Raw genomic sequence first — 27,494 nt, forward strand, 5'->3', positions numbered from 1 at the left:
AGTATCATATAATTTTATTGTAGTTCAGTGACAACTTTTAATTTCATTTTTATCTAAATAATTTTTATTATATGATATATATTATTGTTATATCCTCATTATTACTGTGTCATTGCTAACATTAAAATAATTGCTGTATGCCTGGGATTTTGCTAAGTATTTTATATGTACTAATAGTTTCAATCCTTATAAAACTCTACATAGTGGGTACTATTATTATATCCAATTACAGGTGAAGATTTTGTAGCAGGAGAAAATAAATAATTTTCCCAAGGCTGCACAACTAATAAGTGGCAGAGCTAGGATTTGAACTGAAAATAGTTTTCCTCTAAAATCCATATCACATTCTGTTCACTGGCTTGAATTCATTCCACAATACGTTTAAAGAATTAAATTTATTATACAAAAGCTGCATAAGTCTGAACTACTTAAAATATAAAGTAAAATGAAATGCTATTTTATACCAAATCGTAGTACCAAGTTTATGTAAAGTTATAATAGTACGTAAATTATAGAAGTTAATACAATATTACAATTTGTATTATCAGAATAACCTTATAAATTTGGTATCTAAGGATACATAAAATTTTCTTAGACAGAATGATACCCATGTAGAACACTTCCCTCTGTTTGTAGTTTTGTGACCAGAGAAAATGCAAGAGTTAGAGGAGGCTGTTGGCTTCTATAGCAGCAGAGAGAGAGGGGAGAAGCCAAGAAAGAGGCAAGGACAAATCTTCAACAGAATCAAATGAAAATCTGAAAGTCAAGGGACAGCAACGTAGAAGATGCAAAAATGTCTTGGAGGTCGAAACAAGCAAGCATTGTGCTGATAAAGAAAAATAAAGTCTTATGTAAGACTGTGCACGGTTGTTTCTAGCTTCTGTGATACTTCTTCATAGATTTGATTGTTTTAGATCATATTATGATTTAGAAGAAGTAACATCTGGGAAGCTGTGAGTCAAGTTTGGCTCTGTACAGAAGAAAGCAATCATAGGAACAATGAGGACAGAAGCACAATTATACTAATGAAACGACAGTTATACTGTTAATGTGCACTAATGATAATCATAATACATGTATGCACATGTGAAAATGTGAATAGAACTGTGAATTTGGAGGCACAAAAGTACAGAAATAGCTCATGCCTGGAAAGATGTGCTTATATATAATAACACATATCCCGAATGTTCCAGAACTCTTCCCATTTTAATAGCCTAACCCTTCTCTACAAGTACCTCAAATGTCCTGAAATATTTTTCTCTTTTTATTGGTGTATATTGATTGTCAGTAGGACTTCATTATGATATTTCCACATACACATACAATGCACTTCACCCCCAAGTCTTTTTATCTTTCCTCTGCTTTAAACAATTTTAACAGGTTAAATTGTCCTGGAAATTGTATTCGTCATCATGAGTCTTTGCATGTTTTCTGTCACTATAACAGAATACTACAGGCTGAGTAGCTTATAAAGAACAAAGATTTATTTTTTACAATCAAGGAAGCTACAAAGTCTGGGGTCAATGCCACCTGTATCTGATGAAGGCCTTCCTGCTTCATCATGACATGGTGGGAGGCGTTACACAGTGAGAGAGACAGAGAGAGAAACAGAGAGAGACAGAGAGAGAGAGGAGAGCAAATATTCACATGAATGCAGAAGCAAGTTTTGAGCAAAGCCATTCTCAAGATAATTAACCCACTCTTCTGACATGAACATTAATCCCTTCAGGATGTTGCAGTCCTTATGATCCAATCACTTTGGAATGTTCCTCACCTCTTAAGATCACATGTCCAATTAATTTTCAATATGATTTTCAGGAGACATTTAAACCATATCAATATACAAATGAAATTTTCATAGACAGAAACTCACATAGATACAGGAAGAAAAAAAAATCTTTTGTCAGATATTCAGAATAAGTAGAAGTTGTAGGTATATCACAGAATTTCCCAATAGATCAGAAGTTTGGAGTTATGTAGACTGGTTTCTACTTTTTTAATCATATTTTCCTCTTGCCTCTCTATTCTCAACCCTCCTGGAGCCTGCTTCAGGGATCAATAAACATCCTCCTCAATCTTAACCATTTGAGAGTTACTTTTGTTTGTTTCATTGTTTTTTGCCTCCTGTTGGCTGAGGACTTTATTCCATAAAATGTAAAATATGGCTCCTATGGAAGTACAAAGTAGGCCTAGTAATTCTTAAGTTCAATTTTAAAAGTTCAGGATGGTAACAATGAAAGACCATGTTTACCCTGTTTCCAACACAAATAATGACATAACAAAGCAATCTGGAATATGTGTTTGGGTAAAAAAAATGCTTAGAAGTCAGTGTCTTGAATTCATTTTCAAGAAACTACTTTTCAAAAGCTCATAGTCAGTTTCCAGGTTGGCAAAGGTTGACAATGCAGTTTTGAAAATAGTTTTAGAAAATAATCCCTAAAGCCATTCCAAGTGAAAGGCCTGACAGAAAGACAACTTGCTATGGCCAAACCTGGCCCTAAGTTTCTTTGTAGATTTTGAAATTCAGGAAGGCACTAGAATAATAATCACTTATGATTTCCTTTCATCTTATAAAGGAATATTTTTACTAAAAAAAGCTTTAAATAAAAAATTTGGACATGAACCCAAAACACCAATCTGATAGTTGAAGAAAGAAGGATACATCGTGTCCCTAATCTATAGTTGTTGATATGTTCCATAAACAATTCTGGAAGAAGGCTGCCCTCGGAGCATAAATTGGTATAGATCGCTTTGCTCTCACACATTGGAACACAATATTTTCTGCTGAATGAGAAAAAGTTCGAGGGCATAAATCAAGATAGAGCAGTCATCTCACAAAGAATCACGAAGAGACCCCATGCCTTTTCCTTAGTGAATGCAATGCTATGTGACACATCGATTTTTCCACTGAAGATAAAAGTCAAAATTGTGTCATCAATATAAGCAAGCAAAAGCATTTGGTTCAATATGTTTTTATTCTTAAAAACAAAACTTGCAGAGAAAAGGCAAATCTGAAATATTCCACATGATTAAAAAAGGTGTGGCTCAGCAAAAGAAAACAAATTTAAGAACGATTTCAGAATTTATTCCTAGGAGTGAACAGTAGACATCACAGAGGAATAAACTGCCTTTTGGGTTGTCATCCTGGAGACAGACACTGATTAAGATTCATATAAGATACAGGCTTGAAAGTAGAGTTTTTAACAAAATAATTGAGCCTTGATAATCGAATGCAACTTTCTTCATATCATACTTTCACACGAATAAATTTAAATACTTCCTTGCCAAGTAAAGGTTATCAGGGAAGGTGTTAGCATATCAGGCTTGCTCTTGAAAATTCCCAAATGGCAAATACATCCCACAGTTGAGACTTCAACACCATTTAGCATCCCTTGACTGAGTAGTCTCTACCTGACAAAATCTGCAGAATCAGACATGACTGCCATAGACTCAGGACTTATATTTTTCACTACATTCTTCCAAATCTAGTCAAGAGCAGGATTCTGCAGAGATTTTGCAGTACCTACCTACAGAAAAGTCCCAAATGCTGCTATATGCAGCAGAGAAAGCAGAAGGGACATGGTTACATTAAATTTCAGAATAGGCCACATAGTAAAAAAGATTAAAAGGCAAAAGAGAATTTAAGTATTCACTTTCATGCTTAGTATTTACATTACTCTTTCTGCCAAACTGTTTGCAATTTAAAATACTCATTTACTGGATTAAGAAAATGTGCAATCTATACACGATGGAATTTCACTCAGACATAAGGAAGAATGAAGTTTTGTCATTCACAGGTAAATGGATGGAACTGGAGAACATCATCTTAACAGAAGTTAGTCACGGTCAGAAGGTCAAAAGACACATGTTCACCTTGTATGCAGATTATAGACCTAAAACAAACGCAGAAATATTGTGGGACACTGGGTCACATGAAGGGGAGGCCTCACACAAGAGGTTTAGGGTAAGGGAAGGAAACCAAAAACTTGAATATGGTTGAGTTGCTCACTGTACAAGAGTGACTACAGAAATCTTAAACTGTCTGGGGCCACCATGGGAAGGGGATTATAGAGGAGTGAAGAGGACTGGTAGAGATGAACCAATTGGGGTTGTAATACACATGTGCATGGAAACAACACAAAGAAGTTCCCTGTGCAGCTATCTTTATCTCAGACTAGCAAAAAGGCCATGTTTCTCTTTTTATCTTTTGTTTTTGCTTCTACAAAACTGGAGAACAGGAAGGCAGAACAGATTCTGCCCAAGGAGGTAGGGGGGTTGGCACTGGTGGGAGGAGGGAGGTGGTGGGGAAAGGTGTAGGAGGATGAATATGACGAAAATACTGTATACACATGTATATAAATGCAAAAATGATAACAGTCAAACCTGTTCCAGGAATCAGGGGAGGGGGGATGAAAGATAGCAGTGGAGGGAGTGAATTCAAGTATGATATATTTGATACATCATAAGAAATTTTGTAAATGCTACAATGTGCCCCCACCCAACAATAAAAATAAAATATTCATTCCCAATAACTCAAATCTCTTTTTTCTCCCCTCTGTCTCCTTCTTTTATTGTATATTTGGAAACAACTACAAGTATATACTGATTTCAAAATTTCCTGTATATTTCTAGTTAAGCTGACCCTAAATAATACTCTTTTGGAGGGTCAAAACTATTAGATGCCATTAAGTACTATAGAAATCATGGCAAGTATAAAAGGGCTAAAATAATGGCTTTGAGAAATTTGCATCATTTTTGGCTCATCTTACACTATTTTGGTTTTTTTCTCTTTCTTTCTTTCCTTCCTTCCTTTCGTCCTTCCTTCCTTCCTTCCTTCCTTCCTTCCTTCCTTCCTTCCTTCCTTCCTTTCTTTCTTTTTTGAGACAGAGTCTTACAATATATCCCAGGCTGGCCTCAAACAGGAAATTCTCCTGCCTCAACCTCCTGAGTGCTGGGATTACAGGCACGTACCACCATGCCTGGCTCCCCATACATTCTTTCAATTACCTCTGCCTGACCCTTCTCTCCTTTTCTAGTTTAGATTCTTCATTAGCTCATCACACCGCATCAGTGTTCAATGAAGAGGTGACATATAATCTCTGACTATATTTTGAATTCAGCTCAAGGGAGCCTATGAGAAACTTAAGATAGTGAGACAAGATTTAGTGTACAGTTTAAAAAACAAATCCATGAGTGTTGCTCATGCGGGATTCAAGCCAACAGACTCCATCTGAAACCTTTTTTTGCAAATTCTACACACACTTGGAAGATAAATGTTACATGAAATGGCACATAGAATTTATACTTTCAGTATTTATGAGAGTAGTTTCAGGAAAAGTGAGATGAACTTAACATTATTGAATATGGTCTTTATTTATTTACAACATAAGTTCAGAAACATTTTTTCCCTAGGAATACTGAAAAACTGATGCACAATTTAGAGTTTAAAGGCCTATCCTATTATATTCAAAATCAAATTATGGTTATAAACAAGGTTTTTTAAAAATTATGCCATCTCTTTCAGTACAAAATTCACCTGGAAAATCTTTCCTATTGAAGGATTTACAAGAGCATAGTTGAATTTGTTCAGTTTGTTCTGACACAGGAATTGAAAGGTCGAGTTGAAGAATCTCTATAGAACCATGTCCACTTCCCAGTCTATTTCATACACAGATGTACACTTTAGAAAAAGAGGTCATGATAGGAAAAATGAGCTGAAATTGTGAGTCCTGGTTTCTGTGATGTCTAAAACTTTATAAGTTGGAATAAACTTAATTTTTGTAATATTATCAGTGACTACCATTAGTACAGAATCCATGCCAAGATATCCAATCTTACAAGGGAAAAGCAAAGTGAGACAGATTTCAATTCTGTATAAGAAAATATTTTTGTCAATGTATCCAGTGACAAGATAGAAAAACCTCACGAAGCAGTTGATTCTCAACACTGCAAGTATCAGAGTACACCGGGGTCAATTTTAATGTTAAGTAATTTAAAATGTACTGTTCTATGATTTGGAGATAACATTTGTGGTGAACCATCAATAAAGGTACTGAAAATGTCATATAATAAATACTTGTGAAATAGTTATTTTTATTATGTACTTACACTCTCATTTAAGTTTAAGTAAACGTGACATATAGATGAGACCAGATGTAATAAGGAATCTCATCGTTAGAAATACTCCTTTCTAAACGTCAGTGATATGCTCAGGTTGAGTTGAAGCCTCCTTAGAAGTTCTAGTTTGAAATAGTCTCAAAATAGTTGTGATTACAATGTATCCTCTCTCTCATTTTCATTCAACAGCCTCTACAATGTAGCGTGGCCCTGGGTGACCTGTGCATCCCCCAGGCCTTCCACATAGGATGTTCTATAACAAATTATTTTGCTGGATTGACTTTTCATGGAAATTTCATGTGGTGATACAGAACCAGTAGAAAAAAAAAAGAAAAAAATTGTGACTACTCTCTATTCAATGGAGAAAAACATATCCTGTTGCTTAAATTGGACTCCATTTTGAACAATTAATAAGTCATTCATCAAATGGATCTTGAGTGATTAACCTGTAAGGCAGCAGACTATCTAATTTCATCATCACAGGACTAGATTTCATCATGGAAGAGATGGTTCATGAAATACTAGTTTGGTCCAAATTACAATAATCTGATTGAAATTAACATTTTGAGGTGGGTGGAGCACGTTAGTGCACCTATAATCCCAGCACTGAGAGGAACAGGATGGTGCATTTGAGACCAACCTGGGCTATATAGCAAGTTCCTGACCAGCCTGAACTATTTAAATAAAAAGCTATTTAAATAAGGAATTTGTAGTGGATGAACCATGACTAAATGAAAGTTGAAAAAGAAACACTCTTCTTCAATTTCAGGCCATATGATTATAGGTATCTTGTCATTATAGTGGAACAGAAAGATATCACAGTACACCTGGAAGATTAGCTCTCATGGTTTAGGCTTCTGTCTCTCTGGACAACTGACCAATCCCAAAGTGTTTGTTACTAATTGAGTCACGTACAATGTGCATCTATGATTGTTGGATGCTTTCTAAATGTATCCTGGAGCTAAGTTCGTGTCTATGAAATCATTAACTAGATTTAGACATTTAAATTGAGATAGTGATATCAATGGGTGTAACTGAAAGAAGTTTAATACATGCAAACAAACAAAAAATGTTTATTCATGGATAGGTAAGAATTTTCCTCTCATACACTTTATTTATATCTCTTTGATTAAATGGAGATAAAACATTCAAGTCCTCTATATGCTGTAGCATGTATAATACATTGGAAAGGAATGAGTAATAACTATTTAGAAACTCTGGGTTCCAGTCTAAGTTTCAGTACAGTTGTGTGACTCACAATGATTTGGCCAAGGACAAATCACAATTTCTCTGAAGATTTCTCCTGATACTACAAAAAATGGTAGAAAGGACCTCTGACTTACCCACTTCAGGAAACTGCTGAGCGAATCAAGTAGGTAGAAGATATATATAAAAGTACTTTCAAAACTGTAAAAACCACCTATGCATTTCAACTTGCTATTGAAAGTTTGACTTATAGGAGAACACAGATGAAATTGAGAATAAAAAAAAATACCACCAGGGGTAAAGAGACCTGGATTTAAACTTGAACTCTTCCCCAGTGTAATTGTGTGATATTTTTTAATAAAGCATGTGCTCTGTCTGGATTTCAGATGTTCACCTATAAAAAGTTAAAATGTCAAATGAAGTACTCAAAATCACAGATTTATGAGTCTGTGCTTTTTTGCAGAATCTCAGAGTGTGCCAAACTCATTTCTTTTCCCCAGATTTTTTATTTCAGTAGAACAAATACTTAAAATTGGAGGAACCTGCATCTGTTTCCAACACCATGTATTCATCTCTAGAGTCTAATCAGGCATCATCGGGGTAGTCAAGAGCAAGGCAACTTAAAGAGCTTTGTCACATCCTTAATTAAATGATAAATGTGTATCAAAGTAACTTTGATCCAATTCTATTAGCTTTTCATTTAAGAATATTGTGATCTTTCACACTGCTCGGACATCCTGAAGTATTGCAAACACACATTATGAAACCCATTATCCATACCTGAAAGGGCTGCTTGCTGGAAAGATTGAGGTGCTTTCTTATCCATCTATTGCCTTGATTCCCAAATATCTGCCACAGCAGCTGTCCTCTTGAGTTGCTCCAGATTCGCTGGTAGATAGCCAGTCTATAAATGTGCTTTCCATACATGTGGTAGTACAGACGGAAGGTGCAGTCCTGGGGGGCAGTGGTGTTAAGGATTGGGCTGAGTAAAGTCGCCTTGTTTTGGAAAACCTGTGGCACAGAAGATTCTATGTAGAGATAGTGTCCTTTAGCTGTGCCCAAAGTATTATCCTTCATTGGCCCTGTGTTAAGTGTGGAAGTTGGACCCTGGTTCCTGGTCCAGTCAAAGTCATCTTCTGTACCTTGTTCCCAGTTACAAAGTCCACTTTCAAAGTTACACTGTAGTTCAGGTGCTGAAATTGGCATTAAATAAGAACACAAGATAATCAAGGACAAAATAAATATGATCTTAAAAACTAGAGATACCTTGCTAATATTTAGTCATTTTAATTTTAAAATGCAACATTAAAGTACAGTTTTACAAAGAGTTAGTACATCCTAGATAATATAACAAATAATACTGTTTTATGGACTTAAAGATGCTTTATGCCATTATTTTCTGAATGGCTCTGGCCATTGTTTTCCAAATTTTTATGTTTGTCCCTGCTTCCTGTAACTCCAGGAAAATGAGCATGACCTCATGGCTGGTTCACTGTGACAAATTTCTGGATCAGTGCATTTCATCTTAAGCTGACTGTTCCTATCATGAAGGCGCATTAAAAAACAAACAAAATCACCAAAGCCCAGAATTCACCTCCAAAGTTGTTTATTTAATTGGGCCAAGTAGTAAAGCTACATCAGGAACTTCTGTAAGCTCTCATAGTGATTCTAGTAGAGTTGAGAATAATTATATTCTAATGGTTTTAATATTTAAAAGTCACCTGAAGCTCATAGTAAAATTCATGGCATAACTCCACAGCAAATGCTCATTTATTTACTATGGGGCAAAACCCAAAAGTCCACATTTTTAACAAGTACTCATGGCAGTACTTTTCTTTGGTTCTATCCTGTCTCACTTCCAACTGTTCCTATACACAAGTGCCAAAATGATAAAACCTTCATTGGCAATATTATCATTTCTTTCTTGATGAAAAATCCTTTAGTACATTCTCGTTTAATCTAAATTTGAATCTAATCTCCTTCGTAAATATGAAAACAACTTCTGGTTCACCCTCAGCTATTTTTCCCCTTATCATGCAGTTAAGGAAAGTTAATAACAGAAAAAAACAAAAAACAAAAAAATAATTTCATGGGACTAAACCCTCCTCAACAAAGGGTCACTCCATGCCAAAGTCCTCCTTGTCTCTACTCAGTACCATCTTTGGACTCTTATGGTCATTTTGTGGTCAGGATTACAGTTGTAAATTCCTCTAGAGTTATAAATTCTCCCACAAGATGTGGGAGTCTCTTGGCAGGTTCAGACTGGAAAATGGTGCATGCCTGATAAAGGGAAACCTGTCCTCAATCTGACCTGTCAGGTAACGCTCTCTACTTAAGACCTTAAGAATATTGTTCCTATCTCATACATACAATTAGAAACCCAGGACCTGGCACAAGTGCATGCACAGAATGACCCATGTTATATAACAAGACATTGTCAATTAAATCTGTCAATTATCTTAGTTCCTCTTGCAAAGCCCTCCCATATTTTTCCCAATGTTTGCCCTTAAAAATTACAAATTGCCCTTTAAATGAAGAGACTGATGCTCCTGAGCTATGTGGTCAGAACTCCCTGCACTCTGGAGGTATATCTTTCTGCCTATACTTTCTTTTCTCTTTCAATAAAACTTTGCTCCTGCTTTCAATCTGTGTCTCTGGCCAATTCTTTGTTTTCCAGATGCAGGGACCTGAGATCTTCTCAGCCAGGGTCTTCTGAGAGCACCCATGGGTAACAAACCTTCTTCCTCCATCTCTATTTATGCCTAATGTTAACCATATGCCCAGGTGATTCTTTCCTGCATCTCATCAGTAGTGGTCTTTTCCTCTCACTGGATTGAAGGTCCATTGAGCTAAGTTTTTTATGTTATTTTATTTTATTTTTTCTTATTAGTGCAAACTACTTGCACATACTAATTATGTAGGGTTTCAATGTGACCTTTTCATATATGCATATGACATATTTTGATTATATTTATCCCCCACTACCCTCTCTCACCCTCCCTCTGTCTATCCCTGATTCTATTCCTCTTCTCTAATATCCCCCCACACCTTTCTACTTTCATGTTACCTTTTTTCTGGATTACATATATCACAAAGTATGTACTACTGGTCTCTCTGAATCTACCTTATTTTGCTCAATGTGATAGTCTCCAGTTCATCCATTTTTCCTGTAAATGACATGGCTTCATTGTTTATGGTCAAAAAATACTCCATCGTGTACATATAATACATTTTCTTTATCCATGTAGCAATTAATGGTCACCTAGGTTGATGCCATATTTTGGCTATTGTGAATAGCACTGCAATAAACATGGGTGTGCAGGGATCTCCATTATGTTTCCTTCCTTTAGAGCAGGATCATATGGCAATTCTATTTTTAGCTTTGTGAGGAACATCCATACAGATTTCCATTGTGGCTACCCTAATTTACATTCCCACCAACAGTATATAAAGGGAACTAGGGCTCTTAAACTTTTAACTACCTTCAGCCACTGGAACAATTCAGATTTGCAAAGAATCAACAATCTCCTCATCAACTAAATACACTAATTTCTAAAGTAATATAGAAACATGCTCATTTTTCAAGACATGAAGATTGTGTTGACAGCAAGTATTTGCTGTAGGATAAATGGATAAATACTCTCAAATGTGAGAGTATTTAGGATGAGGGAATGGAATTTAGGAATTCACATTAAGTTCCACATTTTAGTTTCATTTACATAAGTTAACATTTTTAAAAAAATAAATGTCAGCTGTCCTGTAACTATTCATCTTAGTAATAGTACTTGGTGCCAAAGGTGAGCAAACACCCTGAAACAATAAATAAAAGCATATGTGAATAAATGCAGCAAGGCGAGAATAGATCATCTGTCTCCAAATAGCATAGAAGAGCTTAGACCTAATGAAGGGAACCCAGTGAACAAATGTCAAATGGGAGATGAGCTTTCATCTGATATTTCCTCACTTGTGACTAATCAAGCCCAGCTGTGACGTGGCTGGGACACACGATGTCCTCTCCAGGTGTCAGTCTTTGCTGTGGAGCAGAAGGAGAATGTCAACTTGCTGAGTTTTTGACATAAAACTGGCACTAAAGCCAACAGATTTTTACATCACCTGTCTTCCTAATGACTGCACATTCAATCTTCATTCCAGAAGGGAATATGTGGAGCACACCCTTCAATAAAAGACCACATCTCTAAACATATTTCAGGAAATACAACCTGTATTTCTACATTCTACATAGGATTTTATTTATTTTTTTATTACATAATAAAACAATATGTCATTGGGGAAAGGCGTGAGAAAAGCTGATATTACTATGCTATCACTATTTCCTTTCACCAATACATAATCACAAGAAATATTTTGATATTATGGTCATACTCCCATACTCTTGTCCAATGAATACTGGGAAATTTGAGAGATAATTTGCTTATTTTAGCAGCAGACTAACATATTTTTTATTGAGTAGGGTTTAGAGAACATAAAAAATATTTTTAAAAAGCTTTCTGAATTTGCAAAAATAAATTAGCATAGGGCAAGTTGAACTTCTTATCATGGTCATTGTCAAATTCATCAATGTTAATTATATCTACTCAAATATGACCTGTGTAAATTTTGAAATGCATGGTAAGTCTGACTAATATCTCTGATTTAATATACTATTGAGAATAGTGTATATCAAAGACCACATACATATAAAGCTCTCTACAGTGTTTTATATGAAAGTTCTTTAATACAAATGTTTTCTAAAAGGTACCAAGCATGCTATGATTCTACATTGATTTTAGTTAGTCTTCTAATGTAATAAATGCACATCTTAAAATTTGAGAATCATGGTAGTCTCTGGACAAGGAATCTGAGTTCAAGAAAACATGTAAACTTTTCTTCTGACACACTTTTGCACTTAAAAAATACTATTAGCTTCTGATGCATTTTCAGACATTATGAGTTAAGTTTGTTAAACTGTAAGACCCATGCAATCATAAGATGACCACAAACTTTTCAGTAATTTAAACCAGAAAGTCAAGACTGACTTTTGGCATCTCGCTCTCTTCTCCCTAGAGCCAAAACATAATCAAACATCTCTCCCAAAATATGTAGCCCAAGCCTTGTCCCTCATCTCTATCAGTGTCAAGGCAAGTCACTGCCAACTTGTCTCCCATGGGCTACCACAATTGTTCTCTGACAGATCTTCTGAATCTGCTCTTCTTTAATTCAGTCATTATACCACATCCACAGGGACATTTTAAAATATGTCAATTTTGTCATATCTTCCTTCTTAAAAATTTTCAAATGAAGGAAAGTTTTTTAATGTGAACTACAGAAGTCTATGAATCCAGCCTTCCCATCTCTCCATCTCTTTGTTGTGCCCTGTTTCACCTTAATCTCCTTGCTCCAGCCATCTTTCATCTGTCTCACAGTTACACAGCAGGACTCTTGATGCATACTCTGACTTACTCTCTTTTGGATTTCAGCAAAGTCATCACCTATAGAAAATCCAATGCCATGTACGATGTCTTCATAGCTCCTATCAAAGCTGCCATTTTATATTGCTTTGCTAAATATTTAAATATCTATCTCTTCAATTGTAAGCTTCTTGAAGGCAGGTGCTCTGTGTAACTGTGCTTATCATTTTATATGTAGTATCTAGATAAAAAGTCTACTTAATAAATCCTGATGTCTCTGACTAATTTAATTATGTTCCACACAGTATTCATTAACTTTTAGCTATACTCAGTGTCATAGGACTAGTCAAAAAAAGTGAACTACTCAAGGTCACCACTCTCAAAATGAGCAAGAGGCCAAATCTACCCTTCTATCCCCCAAAAAAGTCCACATTCATACAAAAAAATATGAAACTTACCACAGTCAGCCTCATCAGAGCCATCACCACAATCATCCACCAGGTCACATAACTGAAGCTTTTCTATACAAGCCTTGGTATGTTGACACCAGAAGTGATCTGACTCTTCACAGCTCTCAGTAGGAGGAGGAAGAGTACAATTTTCAAATCTTATGTCATCAATTGCTGAGACCCCATCATAAATGCCCAGACTGACTTTTTCAAATGACAAGTAGAAAGGCTGGGTGAGGCGCCCTAGCTGAACAGTTGCTTGTGACCACTGGTTGCCCTGGTTATATAACACTCTCCAGAGGGTTGTGGGTTCATTGGATTTTTCCATATGTAGTTGTAGTTCAGCTGCTCCCACTGCTAAGCCATAGTTATAAAACCTGAAGGACAGCAAACACAAGAAATGGAAGTGATTTATGGGGTAACCTAATGATTTAACCTGTAGACTCTTCCACTCAGTCAAGTGTCAAGTAATGATTAGTTTTATAATTGACACCTTTCTTCCTGCAGTCATTGTGGCTGTCTGTTTACAGAAGCTTATCTGCTGAGGTGCACACTCTGACTCTGGCTCTCACAGTCCTGGGAGCCTATATCAAGGAGCTCATAAAAAACAGAGGTAGAATCTTAATTAATCCAATTGTGGAGAACAGTTAACTTCCTCTTAAGAAAGAAACAACGAATCTGATAATATGTTTCTAAGTTAAAATTATATGAATTTAATACAATAATTTTAAATTTAAACCAAGGGTAAAACAGAACAACTGACAAGTGCAGGATTGCCTGCAATCACTGGACCACTAGGAAATGACCATCATTTTTAATATTTACCAGAAGGAAAGTGTGCAGTCAGACCCTGTCTGGCCAAAAGTTGGACTCTGGAGTTTAGCAACTTGGAATAAGCTGCTGTTCTTCTTCATAATGAACATAAAATACCCTATTAACCAACAAAAACAAAACATTAGTTAACAGACCAAATTCTACAATGAGACAACTTGCTTTTAACACTACAGCAAGTAAGTTTTGTGTCCAACTAAAATTAAAAGTATTCAACAATAAAAAGTCAATAACAAATTTGCTTTTGTAAGAATTGAACTATTTTCTACATCTGCATTTAAATGGAGCCCCAAAATCAATAATTTCAGCTAATCCAGTCAAAAAACATCTATTGTCCACCTGCACCACTTATAAAGGAATCCTTTCCTGCAGACAGCACAATCATGATTGACAATATTCAACTGTCTACTGTTTGTTGTGATAGAGGAGAACACAAGTTTCTCTTTATCTTCTCAGGCCTAATTGAAAAGTAAACTGAAGTAATTAGAGAATTGCTTGCTTCTTACCTTCAGAATTGTTGTGAGTATGATCCCAAGGTGGGGCCTGTTTCATAATGTCAGCGGAAAGTTTACTCCTGGAACTCCATATCCAATCAAAATGGTCACCATCAAGTGCTTCAAACCAACCACAACTGTTTGCTTCAAAATCACAATTGGAAACTGAAGAAGAAAATGTGGCTCTTAGGCTGACCGTCCACAGTGTTCCCATACTTTGAAAAGGTGACCTCAAATAGAAATGATCTTACTATGTTTCTCTAAGTACCTCAAAGCATATATTTGATGTAAAAAGGAAAATGTGGTTCTTTCTGATCTGAAAAATGGAATCATGTTTTTCATACTGGAAATTGAGAAGGCAGAATTCTCAATTTAATAAATGTGACTGTTTTCCCAAATATTCTTTCTAAGGCATAGCATCATTCAGATTAGAATGCCAAGGTTCATTCAGATAGAATTCAGATAGAATTGCCAAGGTTTGCCTTCTGATAGCTACATCAGTTTCCCTCCATTTTTATCAGCCATAAGGTTTGTTTCTACAGAGTATCTTATACTAGGTCATGAAAAACAGTTACTTATAAAAACTTTAATATTTGAAAATCCCTATATCCACTATATTTCTGTAATACATACTCCTGATTTTTATAGAGGTTAGTATTTCACAAATCATTGTATGTATCACCTAATTTATTCAGGAAAGAATAATTTGACCTTTTTAAGGTTAACATGCAGAGAAATAAGATAACTTCCAGAAAGACATTTTGGAAAGTGAAGAGAAGAAAAGAAGAGAAAGGTGAAAAGTGGGGAGTTATAAATATTGGTAGTACAGAATGATAGCTATAGTCCCCTAAGTACACTATGGAATGCACTCTGTGCTGATTCCCTATGTGGATCTAACATTCACAGTGACCCCAGGAGATAGATACTGATGTTGTTGCTTTACAAAGGAAGAAAAAGGAAAGAAAAAGGGTTGGGAGATGTTAATTATTTAATCAAGGTTACATAGTTAAGGAGTGTAGAGTGAGACAGAATTTAAATATTTTTTCCTCCTTATAAAATATACTTTCTGCAGCTGTTGACAATAATTGTTAATCATTAATAGATGATTGGAAAAAAAGATGAATCAACAACACACAATATGAATTTGCTTGGTGCAACTGTTCATCTGTTTCTACATATACCAATGCAAAATAAGGTTAATTTCTGTTAATGATTATTATACTTGGGATACTTCACTATTGGCTCCTTTTATCAAAGGATACAATAATAAACTCATAGACATTCCCTTATAAAAAGAATTAGAAAGGCAAACATAAGTTTCAGGGAAAGGGGTTTAAAAAATCACTAAATTAGACTATCAAATTCACTAAGCACATTTTAATCTAATGATAAATAGTATTCAATTTTGAAAATGCTACATTGAATGGAGAGAAATGTGAAGTAACATCACAAACACCTAATGTTTATAGTTTCTATAAAATATAATTTAAAAAATATATTCACTTTCTATCAAATTTCCTGCCCCCAAATTCTCAATACTTCTGAATCTTATCAAAAGTCAATGGGAATATATGACTACATCTAAAAATAAATACATTTAATATGTTGAATCTATTTTAATAAGTGACAACTATATTTAAGTATACTGAACACAATTAGAACAAGCAAAATAAAGAAAGGTTTATATGTTGAATAAAGTTTTGTCAAATAAAGTTTAATAATCTGTAATGAAAAATTAAAGTTTCTCTAAATGAAAAATAATAATGATATGCATTACAAATATTACAAATTATTCTTTATAAAATATAAACATATTCTAAGTATAGAATATACAAATCACACATAAATATGCATAGATTCCAGGGGTTTTAAAGTATACAGATATCATTCCAATCCCTGGAAAGCAGATACTCTGATTCTTATTTCAGACAATGTGCAGAACAGGTTCTAGGAGTTCTCATTACTAAAATACAAAAAGAAATGACTTGTTCTAGTGTTTCATATCTATGTCACATAGGCATCTAGAATGGGAACCGATTATCTGCCCTCAAGAGAGGTATTGCTGTTTACTGAATATTCAAATAGTAGGAAGGTATTAAAAATCACTGCAGCAATTTTGTAGTTCTCTTAGATAAGTCCCTTTGAAGACAATGAGTTTTTTTCAGTATGTTGAAGAAGCACCTGCATTTCCATACTTATTCCTAATAATCAGGAAATTAAAGCTAGGCAAAGATAAATACCATATGACTTCACTTCTATGTGGAATCCAAAAAGTCAGTCTTCTAGAATTTGAGAGTAAAATGGTGGTTACCAGAGGCTGGGGAGAGTAGGAAGGAAGGAGGTATGGAGAAGAGTTGGTCGATGGGTAGTAAGTTATACTAGAGAGGAGTAAGAAGTTTGGTGTGCTATTGTACAGCAAGGAAGCATGTTAATATCCTGTATATTTCAAGGAAGCTAGAATAGAGGATTTCAAATATTTTCTCCACAAAGAAATAAAAATGTTTGAGGAAATAGACCTGCTTTTTCTGATTTGAATATTATACAATATATACATGTATGAAAACATCACAGGGTACTCCCTACGTATGTGTAATTATTACATGTCAAAAATATATGTCTTTAAAGACTGATTTTAACAGAAAAATGCTGTTAAAACTTAAAGGTGTTTTGCTAGTATACTTTGTTCCTAGATGTTTACACAAATTTAAAAATCTGGATTAATCATAAATGTAATGGTCAGTGAAATCAATCTTTGAGCTAGCCATTAATTGAATATATACCTCACTAGATCAGCCATGGGAAATTGTGCACTGTATGCTTATTTCTGCCTGAGAAATACAATACCTTAGATTTTATTTTAATAATTGAGGTTCAAGGATTTTTCACTGCTCTGGAGCATTGTTGACTTCCTCAATTACAATCATTTGCAATAGCAATCACAGTTCTCATTTACTCTGAGTTTAGTGTATACTAAGCTTGGTGCTAGGGGGAGTTACATTCATAATAGAATGCCGTTGACACAGAATGTCTGAAAATAATGCTTGTCTCCTCTATGACTGTGGGTAGAAAAGTTAACAACTCTGCAGCAGCTTTTAATTATTGTGAGAAAAATTACCTAAGGGGCCTATATTAATTATGTAAATATAATTACATGAGTTGCCTCAGGGGGAAAGGGTGTTAGCAGATATTTGGTAGGTTGACAAATAAGTCTGTCACTGCCATTTTTACAGTGTTCACTGTGACAGAAGAAGATGAATCTTTATGGGATCTGTAGAAACTGATGAGGGAAACAATCACGAATCAGAAAATCAGATTCTGTCTCATTTTGGATTCACTATCTTAGAAGTTCTCTGATGATTTAGGTGACCCTCTAGGGTTTATTAACACAAAGAGAAGTTTGAGCTGACAATTTAGGCCTCATACAAACATTTAAAAATTCAGGAGAGGAAATGTCTTTATCTATATCATGCGGTTGAACATCACACTTTCTAGTCTTAGCCATATAGACAAGATGCCCATGCTGAGTTTTAAAAAAGTGGGGGAGGGCTGAACATGTGAGTGGTGATTTTAAGGTTAGGACCCAGCAAAAGGCCAACAGTGAGACACCCAAAAAAGGTATCTTAAAGTGAGATTTGACCCAGCAAAGACTTCAATATAGTGTGGAAAACATCTGGATATATAAATCATCTTATTTAATCTTCTGAAATAGAGCTAACATCTCTTTTTATCTAAAAGAAAATATAAGATTGAAGAAAAAGTAACATAATATTTCAGTACTCATTATTATTGACACAATTATAAACCTCACCTAATAGCAAAGTCTAGGCTCTTTACACTGTTCCTATTAGGTAAATATAGCAATTATAATTATTCTATTCCAGGCACTGTGCTATGTGTTTTTAATGAAAGATTACACAAAATATAAGCATGTATGATCAAAGGACAAACTCAGGAAGTAGACTTCAAACTATATAATAATAGACAGTCATAAGTCTACTAGATAGACACTCCTTATTTCTTTTAAGATTTTTTCCTATAGATTTCATAACCCTCCTGAAAGACGCATGAAAGACAAAAGTTAATTGAGTATTCTAGTATGTTGGCTTAAGGGCTTTGATTATGTACTTGTTATAAATTTCAAGTGTACTAATTCTATATTCCTTATTTTAGAACACAATTTCAACTGTTCTAATTAATTCTTTTGAGTTTCAGGCTTTGTAGTCCCTCCAAATTGCTTATATGCTTGAAGTTATGATAAGGATGAAGTAATTGAACTCTAGACTTCATCAATAGTTAATATTCATTAACTATTTATAACACAATATATAATAGAATATTTGCAAAATACTAAGAAATAAAAAAAACTATATAAATGAATAAAGCTAAGTCTTTTAATGGAAAATGCAAAAACAACTAAATAACATTAGGCATTCCTGATTGCTACATTTAAAAAAGAATGGTTCATTATATCATCCCATCTGGATTTAAAGGTCTCCAATGATCTAAACCAATGCAGATATTGGTGAGAGAGCCACTCCATCAGCCCAAGAATAGTTCGTATTTAATAAATATTTAGAAAAATAAAATTCTGGAATTCAAATTGCTTTGACTTGTTATTTGGGTATTTTTTTTTCTGGGATGGGATTTGAACTTGGGGGTTTGTGTTTGATAAGCAGAGGCACAACTGCTTGAGCCACACTTCCAGCTCAACTTGTTTATTTTTTTTACACAGCAGTCTGAGAATCACAAAATGTTTGGACTGAAGCTCCACAGTCCCCACATCCCATGCTCTACACAGGCAGTCTCCCCCAGGACTCTTTCCCAGCAACTCTTCCAGATGGGGACAAATGTTACCACTCATAGACCACAAGGAGCATCTTTGCAAAATCCATAGATGACCTTGGAGCTCCTTCTTGCAGTTGTACAGTGTGTGAGTTTTGAAAAACATGTAAAGAATGTACCCGCATTACAGAATCATACAGAATAGTTTCTTGCCCAGGAAATCCCCTGAGCTCTGGCTGCAGCAAACAGGCATGAAAAACTGTCAGTGACTTCCTCTGCAACAAAGCCCAGCATAATAAAGATAATGTTTCCACTGTACGCAAAAGTCAAATAAGTTTGTTTGAAGCCCTTTGTAAAAGATCTGAGATCCATAAGCTCAGGCTTCTTTAGATGAAATGCAAATTTACTTCATACATACATCCACCTGGGTGCCTGTGCTGCCCCTTCTCAAGGGAGATTCCAAGGGACAAGAAATAACAGTGCAAACATCATGACCCCGATGTGTTATACCAAAAATAATAAAGTACTCTGTGTGTGACACAGGAGTCTCCCCTCTTCTGCCAGCATCCATGAAACTATAACAGGCTAACTTGTTAGCTTACGAGGAGGCTAAAATTTCAGACCCTTCACAGTTCTTGACACATTCTACATTAAATATTATATGTATAAGGCCAATCCATTAAGGAACCTAGAATTTATAAACAAGTCATTCACTCATTATTTGTTCATTCATTTGACAAAATCTTATTGAGTACTTTACATGTCTGCATGGGAATAGGGTCTAAGAACATAGCCATGGAAAGAAACAGAAAAAATACGTACTCATGTATTTTATATGTAGGTGTTTGGGGGAGCATTAAGGGAAACAGCAAAATAACACCATAAATAATCTATATAATCCTCTTAATGGTAATATGACTAAAAATGAAATAAAAAGTAAGGATAGGCAGTTCTAGAAAGAAGCATCACTGTAGCTGCTTCATTGAGAAAAGACAGAAATGGGATAGGAAACAAAATCCAAGCAGAAAGTTATTGCAAAGATCCAGACAAGAAGTGATAATGAGTTCAACGGAAGTGGAAGATAAGAATAAAATAGTCTGGAAATATTTTGAAGGTAGACACGATAGGATTAATTTAATTCGGATGAGGAGCATGAGAGGATGAATTGAAATATTTCAAAGCCTTGACCAGACCATTTAAAACAACAAAAGTACCAATTATGAAGTATAGAAGACTGTGATGAAGCAGGTTGTAGGAGAGGTGGGAGTAACTGAACCTTAATGTTGTATATGCTGTTTTTGATATTCCTATTAGATATTCAAATGATCATGTCATCTACCAAGCTGGGTACATGAGTCTGCAGTTCAGATGAACAAATTCTGTCTGGAAGCAGAAATGCAAAAATCATTAAAGTGGCAAGTCATTAAAATGGGAGAAAAACCAAGACTGGTACTTGGTGCTATGGAATCCAGGTCAATTAAGCATTTTAAGGAGGAAGGACATACTTTCTGCCTCAAATGTTGCTAAAAGGTCAGATGAAGCCTAGACTAGAGCACTGAATCAAAATCATTGGTGGTTTTTTGAGGAAGGTTGCTGTTGAATTGTGATAGCAAGGGTGTGGTTGCATTGGATTTAGAAGAGATTTAGGAGAAAGGAGTGGAGGACAGTGTATATAGTTAATTCTTTTTAAGTTTACTTCTTATAAAGAAAGGAGAAAAAAGTGCTGTGGTTGATAGAGCAGGAAGTGAGATCAAGAGAAGATATTGTTAAGGTAGAAGAAATGAACGTGTGTTTTCCTGCTGATAGGGACATTTGGTACAGGGAAACTTGTGGAATCAATGTTTTTGAACAGGCATCAGAGATGGTTCCACATACAAGAGGAAAAGTTGAGTACTATTAAGGGAAAGACCATTTATTAGGGGTACAAGAATAATCTCAGAGTTTATAGATAGGCAGAAGCAGTGTTGGAGCTCATGAAAGTCCTGTCCTGGTTGTTTTCTATTTGCTCAATGAAATAGGATGTAAGATCCTCAACTAAGGTTAGGAACAGGGAAGAGGAAGATTAATTTTGGAGATGATAAAAGGTAAATACATGTTATTCACTGAAGACAGTGACATAGGGATTGGACAAGGGAAATAAAATGTGATTACTGAGCAGCTCTGAGAACCCGCTTTAGGGCGGTGCACATGACTAATATAAAGTGAGAACAGGTGACATTGTTTTTGCTTTCTTCTCCAGCTACACTCAGCTATGCAATTCTACCTCTAAGTGGTTAGAGTTCCACATTTAATCAACTGGTGATATGATGTATCAAACAACAGCAACACAATTGAAATTCATTGGAAGGTAGTCATCAAAATATTAGACCATGAAATTCAAATTGCACAACAAAGGGAGTATATGAAGAGGTAAGGGATATTTAAGTATTGCCATGAAAATGAATTATAGATATTTGTAACATATATATTGTTTTGATTGCAATATCAGACAAACAGAGATAGAAAAATAGGAAGTGATAATTAGATAAGTGATTGTTTGAATTGGAGGGCTCCAGTTATTGGTTAAAAAAAAAACAAAGCACATGCTATCTATCATGAGAAAGGAAGAATGATTCAGAAAGAGGAATCAAGTACCCTGGTGGGAAAAGCAAAAGTCACATGGTAGAGACAAGAACCAGATCTTGCAATATAGTCCGCTGACTAGATTTGAATTCAACCTAGATTTGAAAATTGCTTTGGACCAATGACTCATTTTTATCTTCAGTACACAGCTCCTCCACTTTTAATCAAATATCAACTGTAATCCTGTGCCCATCTAATTATTGTTTAATTTCACAGGTCAACAGGTAAAACTAATTGTGCTCCAGAGATGTACATAATGGACTATAATAAGATTCACCCAAGCCTTATTAGATAATTTAAGTGATGATATTTTAGGCCCTATACTGATGAGATTTAGTTGAGTGTAAATGACTTACTGTGACTTTAATGCATGTGATCACTGCAAACTTGGAAGAGGGTGAATATATTATGCACATGGAAGAATGATGTTGGGCAGAGATTGATCTACTGCAGTAGAAAGAATTCTAAGAAAGTCCCTATGAATCCTATTCCCTGATGCTATTCCTATGATTATATTATTACAGGACAAAAGAGATTTTGCATATGTATTTCATATTACTACTCAATTAATGTTAAGATTATCAGATTATCTTAGTAATGCTAAATTAATAAAGCCTTTAGAAACAGAAACTTTTCCTACAAATCACTGCAGATTAATTCAGAGAGATTAGAAGTATAACAAGGACTTGACATGTTATTGCTAGTTTAAACATGAAAGAGGTCATCTTGAAAAAGGAAGAAAAACCCAAAGCCAACAGCAGTAAGAATATGGTAAAAATTAGAACAGAGGTAAGCAAAACATAAAATAGAAAATAAGAGAAAATCAAAGAACCTCAAATCTGGTTCTTCAAAAGGTCAAAAAATTGACAAATATTTAGCTAGATAGACTAAGAAAAAAAGAGAAGACTCAAATTACTAAAATCAGAAGTGAAAGCAGGAATATTACCATTAATTCTTCAGAAACAAAAAGGAATATGAAGGTACTATGAAAAATTGTTTGCCAAAAACTGAATAGCCTGTGTGAAAGAACACAAGACCTACTAAGAATAAATAAAAAAGAAATAAAATCTTACTAGATCTATAACTATCAAAGAAATTGAGTCAGTAATAAAAAAATCTCTCCACAAAGAAAAGTCCTGGGCCATAGCTGGTAGCTTCACAGATAAGGTTCATCACACATTTAAAAAGAACTAAACAGTCTTTTTCAAACATTTATAAAATGTAAAGAGAAGGAAAGCATTCTATTAGGCTAGTCTTACTCTAACACTCAAGACAGGCACTCTAAGAAAATAAAAATACAGACTCATGACTCTTATGAGCAAAAGTCTTCAATAAAATAATAGCAAACTTGATTCAACAGTATATTGAACAAACTTACATTGTTATCAAGTAGAATTTTTTCCCAGGGATGCAAGAATGGTTCTAATATTAATATTCATGTCATGTACCATATTAACAGAATAAAGAAAAACCCACATGATCATCTCAACTGATGCAGTAAAGGCATTGAAAAATTCAAAATATAATTCATGATAAAACATTCAAAACTACAAATAGAAAGAAACTATTTCAACATCACAAAAATCACATGTAGTAAAACCCACAGAAATCATTATACTCAATGGCAAAAAACTTAAAGACATTCCTCCAAATCAAGGATAAGGCAAAGTTAGTCAATATCATCATGTCTAGTCAATACAGTATTACAAGTACTAACCACAGCAATTAAGAAAGAGAAAGAAATAAAAGGCAACCACACTGGAAACTAAGAAGTAAAATAATCTCTTTTCACAGATGATGTGATCTGATATGTAGAAAATACTACAACTTCCAAAATACTGTTAGAAGTAATACATGAATTCAGCGATGTAGCCAAATAGAAAGGTAATACACAAATTGGTTACATTTCTATTAATTGGCAATAAACAATGCCCAAAAGAGATTAATAAACTAATTCCTTAACAATAGCATCAAAAATTAAAATACTTAGGAATTAACTGAGATAGTAAAATACTTGTTCAATGAAAAATATAAATATTTCTGAAAGAAGATGAAATAATGGACTAAACATCCCACATTTATGAATTGGAGACTTTACATTGTTAAGATAGCTGTAGTACTAAACATGATCTATAGTCCCTATCAAAATTCCAGTGACATTTTCTGCAAAATGGAATGAGAAATCATCTTGACAAGGTAAAACACAAGCTTTTTGCTTTGGGAAACAAATCCTTATGTTTTCCTTTTCCTTGGTACTCACAGCAAGTATTGACATATTGTCTCAGCCAGCATCTCAGAAAGCCACTGAAACAACATCACTGACAAATATGCAGGAAGTTTCTGGTCAATACCTAAAAGAGGGGCATGTGTTCCCTTTAAGACTGAGAGCTCAGGTGGCCAGCTAAATAGAGAGTGAGAAGACACATATGTGGGAACTGGGCCCCATAAAGCCACACTTGTGGGTGGTGGAAAACACAGGACTTGCAGCAACCACTCTAATCAGTACATTTTGTTACCTTTCCCTAAGGATGGGCTTGGGGGCAAGGCAAGATGGAGGGCAGTGAAACTTGGTTTAGACCAGACCTGGGAATAAGTAGACCTAATTTTTCCAGAGTAAATCCAGGTTAGAGAACTTTGGTTCCATGACACATTTTGCCAGCAAAGCAAGGAAACAATGCTATCTAACCAACTCTGGTCCTAAACCATCAGCAATGACATCTACCTCTTCATCAACAACAGAAAAAAGCAACAAATAGTATAGATATCATACCTACAAGGTACAGTAACCTAAGTTGATCCCACACTCATTCATACCACACATTGCTGATAAGACTAGAGGAGTAGTTATAGAATATACTCAGCTAGCTGCAACACATCTGATAATCTAGAGACCTACAGAGAGAACAGGACTCTTAGGCTCTGAGGGAGTATGTACTGTGTCAAAACACAGTAATCCACCCAAAGAAGTAGCACAGAAATTATACTATAATATTAAATTGGAAATATAAGCAATAATTTACAACAATATAATATTCTAGGACACATTATCAGGAGAAGGTCGTTCCCTAAAAGTGCTCTCACATAAAACTGGAAGAAATATCCATCCAAACAGATGCACATGTCTAAAAAAGAGATGCAAGAGATGTGAAAAAATGATGCAATATGACACTTCCAAAGGTTCATAATTTTTTATCAACTGCTTCTAAACATTAAGAAGTTAGTGAAATGGCAGATAAATAATGCAAAAGAATGTTTTTTTTTAAAGATCAATGACTTCTAAGTAATAAAGACAACTAACTGAGTGAATTAAGGAAGACAATACAAGGTATAAATAGCAAGTTCAATAAAGAGACAGAGATTTTGAAAAAAAAACCAGAAAGTTTGAAAATGGAAAGCTCAATAGGTCAAATAAAAAAATTCTTAGGTATTAAGCCTCATCAATACACTAAATGAAACAGAAGAAAGAATTTCTATGAAGAAGGTCTCTGGTTTTTGTTTTGTCAAGGTAACTGTCAGGAATTTTTGGTGCTACTGGTTAATCCACAAATTTGTCAAGACAACAAGGGTTCATTAAAACACAGAGAGACAAGAGGCAGCTGAGCACAGGGAGTACTGATGCATTGATATGAGGGTTAAGACAAATTTACTTATGTAAAGCCAAAGTGCACCTTCCAGATAGGATTTAAAAAAAAAACTCAAAAAAGGAACACTACACTAGAAGTTAGACCTCCAGTTTTTATTGGACTCAACAGAATAGAGATATTGTCCTTCTCCTTCCACATGGCAGGCAGAAGGAATTTTTCACCTGGGATATCCAGATTGGGCCTGTTATTTTAGGGGGGTTCCATTTACTACAGGTTGGTGGGATCCTACTGTATGTCATGAGCCATCTGTTAATGTCAACAATCTGGGAGATGATCCCTTATCAACATCTGAGCCATGATTCTTGGCAACTATGTTTTCTAACTCCACACTTAGTCCCCATAAATATTTACCTGTGTTCTCTGGTGATTTTTCTCAGGGTTTTAACTACTAAGGTAACTGAGTCATGTCCATTTAAGAGTTGGTTTATGTTGGGGTTAACAATGAGGACAGCCATGTTAGGACTAGACCCCTCTCTTCCTTGCAGATGGCTTACCTTTATCTGCCAGATAGATGCCAAGGACAGTTGGACAGACAGTGACTTAACTACAACTTATCTTTCTTGGTTTCCCAGCAACAATATACTTAGTGACCTTCCTGGTACTTTTCCACTAGCCCCCTATATCTAGCCCAAGCCTGCGTATGGCAATGGGGTCTAGCTCTCTAGATGGGGCCTCCTTCCACTGAGCTCCTGACTAAACAATAAACCCTGTACTGGTGTTTGAGCCATCTCTCTGCCTCTTCCATGCCTCTTATTTTCTAACAGTTTTATATAAAACTTTCTAGATGACCTCATGGTTAAACAACTGTTGTCTTGGGTGATTCTAATACAGTTGGTACCCTATATGTGTCTGTGACTGGGCTATTTGGGTTTACTAAAACTGTTCTTTCCCCCTACAACTGATAAAAATCTAAGGTTTTACTTCAAGAACAACTAAACTGATATGTATATATATAAAACCTCTATAGACTTATGATGTTGTTGCTGGTTCCTATATATTAAATATATTTATGTTTTTCAAGTATATCAAGCCTTCTAAATACAAAATTTAGATAAATATGGTATCAAAAAATTGGTGGTACTAATGTACTGTTCTGTTAGTTGCTAAATTGTCCATCAAAATTTTAACCATGACTCATTAAGGTTTTGTCATTACAGTTCTGATCTTTTGGGGGCACTTAAAATCAAGTCCATAAAAAATGACTCTAATAACTACTTATGTGTCAATAAGGTTAGCTGTTTAGACATCTGCTTTTGTTAGATTTTGTTTTGTATTGTCCTTGTCTAGAAGCCCGCTGCCTAAGAGCCATTCCTTCTAAGCCTTTTTGTTATTAAATTTGGCTAAGAAGGGTTTATTTGGCACTGGCTCCCACCTGATTTGTTCATTATCCCCCCCACCCCTGATGTGGAACCAAAACCAACCAAACAGACAAAATCCAGGAAAGAGCAACCAATCAAGCAAGATCTTCAGTCTGAGGCCTTATCACCTGAACATGCCCAATCTCGTCTGATCTTGAAAGCTAAGCAGGGTCAGGCCTGGTTCATACTTGAATGAAAGACAGGTCTTCAGAAGAGAGTGCTCAGAGACAAGCAGTTTGGAGAAAAGGGGGGAATGCCATCAAAGTTCAAATGGAGTCACTGGCGCCAGATCTCTCAAAAGTAACCAAGGCCGAGAGGATTAAAGAAATGGTTCTTATGCATGTGTGGCTATCTGGCATTAAAGTCCTTCCAGACACAAACTCATATTTTTAGACAGGGTCTTTTACTTAAATGGAGACAAAATAACTATTTTTACTAACTCTAAACATGTCCTTTGATACTTAAAAATGGTGGTTTAAACTTTATAAAAAACAACTCATTTTCTTGGACACATACACTGATAATATGTTGTTACCATAGTAATTCTGCTCAATTAAAAAAAAAAAAAGACATTGAGTTAAAA

The 27,494-nt window shown here is 35.0% G+C and overlaps 1 protein-coding gene across 1 annotated transcript in view; it reads right to left on the reverse strand.

Moving 5' to 3' along the window:
• Window positions 1–27,494, reverse strand: part of Malrd1 (MAM and LDL receptor class A domain containing 1) — a 598,455-nt gene that overhangs the window by 450,413 nt on the left and 120,548 nt on the right. The window contains exons 15-18 of the mRNA XM_074056557.1: window positions 14,518–14,670; window positions 14,006–14,111; window positions 13,190–13,557; window positions 8,104–8,516 (exon numbers count right to left, since the gene is read on the reverse strand). Of these exons, the coding sequence (XP_073912658.1) occupies window positions 8,104–8,516; window positions 13,190–13,557; window positions 14,006–14,111; window positions 14,518–14,670 (1,040 nt within the window). The remainder of the gene's footprint in view (window positions 1–8,103; window positions 8,517–13,189; window positions 13,558–14,005; window positions 14,112–14,517; window positions 14,671–27,494) is intronic.

The sequence above is a fragment of the Castor canadensis genome, chromosome 15, assembly GCF_047511655.1.
Source record: "Castor canadensis chromosome 15, mCasCan1.hap1v2, whole genome shotgun sequence".
Lineage (NCBI taxonomy): Eukaryota > Metazoa > Chordata > Mammalia > Rodentia > Castoridae > Castor > Castor canadensis.